The sequence below is a fragment of the Dama dama genome, chromosome 5 (assembly GCF_033118175.1).
Source record: "Dama dama isolate Ldn47 chromosome 5, ASM3311817v1, whole genome shotgun sequence".
Taxonomy (NCBI): Eukaryota; Metazoa; Chordata; class Mammalia; order Artiodactyla; family Cervidae; genus Dama; species Dama dama.
This window is the reverse complement of record NC_083685.1, coordinates 131754836-131762534: the sequence shown is the minus strand read 5'-3', so window position 1 is coordinate 131762534 and position 7699 is coordinate 131754836. Positions and strand designations below refer to the sequence as shown.

Below are 7699 nucleotides of genomic sequence, written 5' to 3'. Positions count from 1 at the left end.
CTCTGGAAAGAGCCTGGCATCGCAGCGCTGGCCTTGGTCTTGGCCAAGACGTCAGGGGTGGGAGGACCCAGCGGTGCCCACCTCTCCCGGGGAGCAGAGGGCTGAGTGATTGGCTACACCACGCTCTCCACCAGTCAGCCCTCTCTCCGGCTCCTGACACCCGACCTGTGCAGGAACTAGTGGGGAGAGCGGGGAGGGGGACGGGTCGGGCGACAGCAGCTGGGTGTGGGGGCGCCGGGGATCACAGGCCAGCGGGGGCAGGGAAGGCTGTCCGGGCCGCGGTCCAGGGGAGGCCGCGGCTCAGCACGGGGAGGTGGACATCTGGTCGTAGTCCGGGCACTTGAGCAGCGCTGGGTAGCTGCTGTTCATCTGCAGGGAGGCGTCGCTGGAGAGGTCGGAGGGGCTGCGGCCCCGGGCCCAGGCGTCCGGGTGCAGGAACTGGCCCGAGTAGTCGGAGCAGTTGCTCAGACGCGGGCGGTAGAAGCCGGGGTGAGGCCGGTACAGGTCCTCGGCAGTGTACCTCTTCATGAACAGGTACACGGACATCACCCCCGCGCTCTGCGGGAGGAGGCGGAGGGAAGGCGCTGGTGCTGGGGGCCTGGGCAGCAGCCAGAGGGGAGGGGAGGAGGGGAGGGGATGGGGGAGGAGGGGATGGGGTGGGGGATGGGCGGGGAGGGGAGGGGTGGGGGCGGGGTGAAGGGTGGAGCCCTACGGGTCTCCTCCTCCTCCCCCCTCTCAGCAGCCCCGCCCCCACCCAGCCCCTCGAAAGGCTTTACCTCGGTTAACAGGAAGGAGATGGCGGCGAAGGCGAAGGACCAGCCGTACTTGTAGCTGAAGTAGGTCTCCGCGTCCCTGGTCCTGTTGAGCATCTCGTCGTTGATGCTGGAGATGTAGAGCACCAGGCCCACGACGAGGGAGAGGCCTGCGGGGGCGGGGGCTCAGCAAGGAGGCCCGGAGCTGCCCGGGGCCCGGGGGAGCTGCCCGGGGCGCCCGCCTCCCCTCCGGGTTCCGGGAAAAGGGTTAGGGTTAGGGAAAAGGCGGCGCCTGGGTGACCATGAGCTCACTCTGGAGTTCAAGGGGAGCAGGAGTCGCCCCCCAAGACCCTGCCTGGGCCGTCACCCTCCAGACGGAGGCCGGCGTGCAGGTGGGGCTCCTGCCCTGCCAGGGCCTCCCAGGAGCCCGGCCCGCCCTTCCTCTGAGTCACTGGCGGGGCAGGAGCCGGCACCTAGTGTCCTGAACCCCCAGGTCACCTTACGGTGACCTCAGGCGGCTTCTGCTGTACTCAGGGGTCACGTGTGCTCGCCCGCCAGAGTTGGCAGGGCCTCCGGTCCCGGACGGGTCGTCTGTGCAGCCCACCCGCCCCTGGGTGTGGCCCGTGAGTCTGTCCTGCTGCGCTGCAGAGGCAGGGGTGGTGAAGATGCTGGCAGGCTGGCCGGCGGGACGTCAGAGGCCCGGGGGTGGGGCCGGGGCCCAACCCCTCCCCTCACAGAGCAAAGGACAGACTCAGCATCAGCCTCCTCAGTCAGTGACTGTAAGTAGATTAGGACAGAATTGATTACTCTGTTTTCAGCTGTTTGGGTTTAATTCCATTCACATGGTTACGCTGGGCACCTTGAAGGTTAAAGGAATACAAGTGTGATTCAGGTCTTTCTCAGCACTTCACTCACGCGGGATCAGGCCCAAGTGAACCCTGTCTACTGATGCCCTTAAACACTCCATGTGGCCCAGATCAGCCTGAGATCTCTGGCCTACTGCTATGGCTGAAAACCTCAGGTGCCTTGAGGCTGCTGTAGGGCCTTGACTCTTGTGAAGTTCATAGAGAAGTAAAAGGTACACCTGGGTCTGTGAGGCTGTCTAGCCCTTCTCAGGCAGGGTCCCTGGTTCCTGCCCACTTGTCCACACCCCCTGTTACGCTGTCTGTCTGCCTATGGGGAGGGGGCCCAGCCCCAGGACGTGGCCTGTTGATGCTGCGAATGGATGAGCAAGCACATGAACGACTGACAGAGTGGATGACGGCATGCGACCAGGGTCAGTCCAGGAAGACAGATCTACATTGAAGGGGCCTGGGTAGCCCAGGGTAGGGGTGGGGGTCTCCGGAGGACAGCTGAGGGCTGGGAGGTGAAGAGACCATTATTCCAAAGGCAGACCGTGTTTCTTTCATGTAAGAACACAGGGCACCGCCCTCCAAGAATAGGAACACTCGTGACCACAGCAGCTAAGAAGCGGTGGTGTAAATGAAAGTCACTCTGTCGTGTCCAACCCTTTGCAACCCCGTGGACCGCACAGTCCATGGAATTTTCCAGACCAGAAGACTGGAGTGGGTAGCCTATCCTTTCTCAAGGGGATCTTCCCCACCCAGGGATCAAACCCAGGTCTCCCGCATTGAAGGTGGATTCTTTACCAGCTGAGCCACAAGGGAAGCCCAAGAAGACTGGAGTGGATAGCCTATCCCTTCTCCAGCAGATCTTCCTAACTCAGGAATTGAACTGGGGTCTCCTCCAGAGGGGAGGGTCTGGTCTGTGGTCCTCAGGCTCTCTTCCAGCTCAGACTCAATTCTGCCTGAGCCACTGACGCGGCGGGTCCCTTGGGGTTGAGCCACCTGTGGGACCATGGCTTCCCGGAGCAGAGCGGTTAGGAATCAAATGTCAGGAGTCCAGCGTCCCCAAGCGGAAATGGCAGCACTCACCTGAGAGGATAAAGAAGATGCCAGAGACAAAGGCCAGGATTGTCCTGTGGGGACGAACGTGTCCGATGTTGCTCAGGATGAAGCCGATAAACATGAAGAAGAGGCTGACCAGGGGGAATGGGGTGGCCGAGCGAATCATTTCTGACCAAGGGGACAGAAGGGTGCTGTTAGCCTCCAGGGGCTGCGATCACCCGGCACCCACCCCCCCCCCCAGTCCAAGCAGCCTGCCACCATCCCCCAGCTGGTTCCCAAACCCCCGCCCTGCGTGAGCAGCCGGCCTCCACCTCCTCCTTGGTGGACTTTTGTCCCGCAGCCCTTCACCTGTGGGATCTGTGCTAACCCGGGGATCAGCATCAGAACTGCACTGCAGCTGCATCTGGGGTCCACACCGGCTCTGGTGAGGCCCAGGCCATGGCCTGAGTCTCTTTGGGGGTGGCGGGGAGAACTTGGTTCAGTCCCCTGGGTGCTATGGCATGAATGTCTGTGCCCCACAAAGTTAAAGTCGCTCAGTCGTGTCCAACTCTTTGCAACCCCATGGATTATGCAATCCATGGAATTCTCCAGGTCAGAATACTGGAGTGGGTAGCCTTTCCCTTCTCCAGGAGATCTTCCCAACCCAGGGATCAAACCCAGGTCTCCTGCATTGCAGGCAGATTCTTTACCAGCTGAGTTATCAGGGAAAGAAAGTGAAGTCACTCAGTCCGACTGTTTGTGACTCCATGGGCTATTGCCCGCCAGGCTCCTCCATCCATGGAATTTTCCAGGCAAGAATACTGGAGTGGGTTGCCAGTTCCTTCTCCAGGAGATCTTCCTGACCCAGGGGTCAAACCCAGGTCTTCTGCAGTACAGGCAGATTCTGAGCCTCCAGGGAAGCCCTGCGCTATCAGGGAAGCCCCACAAAACTCGCATGTTACACCTAACACCCAAGGGATGGTATCTGGGGCTGGCCTCCAGAGGGCTCACGTCATGGGGGTGGGACCCTCATGAAGGGGGTCAGTGCCCATAAGAGAGAGACAGGCGAGCGCCCTCGGCCAAGCCTCCATGAGAGGACACAGTGGGACGGCCTGGGCTACGTGTTGGGGAGAGGGCCCTCACCAGGAGCTGACCAGGCCGGCACCTCGATCTTTTTAAAAATTATCTTTTAACTTTAATTTTTTGGCTGCACTATGTGGCATGTGGGGTCTTAGTTCCGCGATCAGGGGTCACACCTGTGCCCCCTGCGTTGGAAGCATGGAGCCTTAACCATTGGACCTCCAGGAGAGTCCCTGGCGCCTTGGACTCGGACGTCTAATCTCCAGAGCTGAGAGGATCGCATTTCTGCTGTTTATGCTGCCGGATCCGTGGTTTGCTGGAGCCGCCCAGGCAGAGGAGGACCCTGGGTGTGGACGCCCTCTCCCTGCAGTGCCAGCACCCTGACCCCCCGACAGACACTCCGCAGTGCAAGCTCTGCGACTCCGGTCGGCATGACCAGCTGAGTCCCGGGGCGGCGGCTCTCGAGAAACAAGCTGCCTCTTCCCTCTGCCCCGCTCTGCCCCGTGCAGCCCGTGGCCTGGGGTGGAAGGTCAGAGATACCTACTTAGTACGCTGACCGTGGACTCCGAGGTCAGCTGGGCACTCGCGGGCATCACGTACTCAATGGTGAAGCAACGCCCCTGCTCCTCACCTGCGAGACAAGAGCCGCTTTCGCTCGGGGCCCTTCGGCGAGCTTGTCGACAGCTACTCGTGTACCCTTGACTGAAAACCAGTCCTCCCCCCTGCCGAGCAGACAGCTCCCAGAGGGATGCGCACGGAGCGTGAGGGGGAAGGGGACGCCCGCCTGACCGGTCAGCTGAACCAGCCCTGGGGATCAGCGGGTGACGGTATCCCCGCCAGACGGCCCTCACGTTCTCTGGGTCCTTCTGAGCTCGGGTTTGCAGCTGGCACATTCAAGCAGCATCAGCAAGTGCTTCTAGAATCTTTGACCCCCTGTGTGTTTACACCTGAGCTGGATCTAAGCGCCTGGGGGCCTGTCCCTGGCTGGTGGCCCACAGTGGACAGAGGTGGACACACCCATCCTGACATCACATCTTCCCCAGAGAAGCACCAAAGCTGCGTGAAAAGCGATTGGCACTGTAATGCAAGGCTGCGTCGGATGTCTGGTGGCTTGGGGACGGGATCCACTGGGGGTGGCACGTGGCTGGGTCAGGGGCCCCAGTGTGGAGCTGAGGAGCAGAACCCCTTTGTCGCCACCTTGGTGGCTGGATCCAGGTGCCCTCAAACTCTGCTTCAGATTTAAGCAGAGATGGAGGCCGCACAGTGCAGGCGGTGGGAGGTGGGGCTGGCGTTGGATGTCATTCCCGAGGCAGACTCGCCCAGGCCCCCAGGTGTCGTCCCTGCTGAGCACGAGTGGGCGCCCCCAGCAGAGCCCTGCCGCGAGGCTGGGAGGACCGAGCGTGCTGTGTGCACACGCGTGCTTGGGTCTCAGAGCCTCCAGGAAAGGCTGCGTGGACCCGCTGTGGTGTTTCCGGGCAGCCTTGCACAAGAGATGCTCTCGTGAAGCCTGGCCCCTGGTCATGACGGAGGGATAAGAACGGAGCGCTTGGAGTAGCAGCTCTGGGTGGGCAGAGAAACCCCAGCAAGCGGGCAGGATGCCCAGACAGGCCAGATGGAGACCTGCTCCCTCTCGCAGAGCTGGAGAGGCTGCACCTGTGTTTCATCCCTGCCGTTTCGTGGACAGAGTATGTGCCGGGAGTTCCCCAGGGCCACCTGCATTCTCAGGTGGGAGACCCAGGTCTCGGAGGGGAGAGGACCTGTCTGATGGCCACTGCAGGCGGGGCTGGCGTTTGCAGCGGGTCGTGGCTGCCGAGGGCAGCGCATCCGTGGGAACGCCTCCTTCCCACAGGGACACTGCTTCCCGGGGGGTGTGGGATGTGGGGGGCTGCTCCTCTCTGCGACAGCGCTGGCCGCGGTCAGGGCACGCTTACCTGCCAGGAAGCAGACCCGCCACAAGCCTGAGTGCAGCGACATCCTGGGCTCGGTGCTCTGGTTCTGGGCCAGGACCACGCCCTCCTCAAGGTACAGCCAGTAGTCCGTGCTGACGGCGATGCCCAGCAGGCCCAGGCCACACACGGCAAAGACACTGCTCAGCAGGGTCAGGGCCTTCCTCCCGCAGGCGCCCATCCTCCCGGGCAGCCCCCGGGCCTGGGCTCTGGGGGCAGGAGAGCGAGACAGCGGCGAGAGCAGGCGCAGCTCCGCGGGGCCTGGGAGGGAAGCAGAGGCCCCCGTGGGGCAGGGCGGGTGAACCAGGGCGAGCAGGCCACCCAGACAGAGGGGCCGCCTCCTCTTCTGGGGGGAACGCAGAGGCTGCCTGCCTGACCTCTGCGAGGGGCCCGTGTCCTGTCTGGAGCCCCTGGCTGATGCTGCCGTTCACCCATCCGTCCGTTCACTCAGCCCAGCGTGCCTGACACAAGAGGCAGGGACCAGCAGGACCCGCCCTTGCCCTTGACTGGTTTCGCCTAGAACACAGTGCTCCCAACCCCAAAGCGAGGAGCCTACAGCTTGGTGAGTTCTGCCCGAGGGGTGGAGGTGGGGGAGGGAAAGGGAAGGGGGGAAAAGGGCACCCTTCACCAGGATGAGGGGCAGGAGCCCCACTCCATCAGCTGACCGGGGGTGGTGGCAGGGGGTGCTGGCCGGTAGAATGGGCCCATGCTGGCCTCCTGGAGGCCTGTGGACACCTGGAGGCAAAGGGGTGTAGCCCCGGGCAGGACAGCAGAGGCCTTAACCCCAGCCAGACCCGCCTGCACCAGCTTCCAGAGGAGAAGCGGAAACACACCCCAGGCCCCTCTCCACGCAGCTGGTGGGAGGTGGAGGGGCCGGCCGGCCCGGGAGGCGCCCCTGTGCGTGGGGCCCCGTGCTTACTGCCCAGAAGCACAGGAATCAGTCTCTGTCGACTGCAAGCCGGAGAAACATGAAATGACAGCGGGACAGCCAGCACGGGAGGGCGGGCCGTGTTCTGCCCGGCGGAGCCTCAGGTCCTGAGGTGGAGGCATGGGGCGCAGGCAGGGCCCCTTGGGGAACGGCTGCCCGGACCGGCCGGATGTCCCCACGTGGTTTACACTCCCGAGAACTCTGATAGCCGTTTATGAAGTATTTTCGCTTACATTTGAGGCTCACAAAATCCCATTATCCGCCAGAGGGACCGGAATTAGAACCCCGAGGATGGTGAGTGGAACAGGTGGGAATACCAGCCCCAGGAGCCGCAGAGCCTTGAAGGAGCATGGGAGCCCTGGCGCCACGCCCAGCCCGGCCCCGTCCTGGGACAGGGAGGAAAGGACGACAACACACGCTGAAGTATGTTGAAGTATGTTGAATCGGTCTGCCAAGCAATTCATTTTAATCTTCACAACCAGATCACCACCCTCATTCTATAGGTGAGCTACCTCCACCGGTGGTTCAGTGGTAAAGAATCCGCCTGCAATGCAGGCTCCCTGGGTCAGGAAGATCCCCTGGAGGAGGAAATGGCAACCCACTCCAGTATTCTTGTCTGGAGAATCCTATGGACAGAGATGCCTAGCAGGCTACAGTCCATGGGGTCGCAAAGAGTTGGACAGAACTGAACATGCATGCATGCAGCACAAGGAAAGATGTTTATATTGTAATACTACAAGAAAAAAGCTGGATGTGAAAGCATGTGTTTAATGTGAACTCAACTGTGAAAAAAAAGTCATAGACTGGGAAGAAATAAACCAAAATGTTGATAGTGAATGTTTCCAGGTAATAGCTTATGTATATTTGATTTTCTCTCTACTTTTCTAAAAGAACATGTATTATTTCTACATCCAGAGAAGAAAGCTAAATAAAGGCCAGACTCATCAATTCTCCAGTCACTGCCCACGTAAAGAAAAGGCAAGAGCCCTTGAACTCCCGGGCGAGAGAAGCTGAGATGCAGGGTCATCCTTCAGAGTGTGGAGCCTAAAAGCACAGCAGCCTTGCGTCTTTTAAGATGATTACCCAGCTGCCATTACCTGGAAGTAT

The 7699-nt window shown here is 61.1% G+C and overlaps 1 protein-coding gene across 1 annotated transcript; it reads right to left on the bottom strand.

The window, feature by feature from the left end:
• Window positions 1–300: 300 nt before the first annotated feature.
• CACNG5 (calcium voltage-gated channel auxiliary subunit gamma 5) lies at window positions 301–5845 on the bottom strand. The gene is made up of 5 exons (XM_061141286.1): window positions 5650–5845; window positions 4263–4349; window positions 2687–2827; window positions 777–922; window positions 301–558 (listed from the first exon to the last, which is right to left on the bottom strand). The coding sequence occupies exons 1-5, from the start codon at window positions 5843–5845 to the stop codon at window positions 301–303; spliced, it is 828 nt and encodes a 275-aa protein (XP_060997269.1).
• Window positions 5846–7699: the final 1854 nt, after the last annotated feature.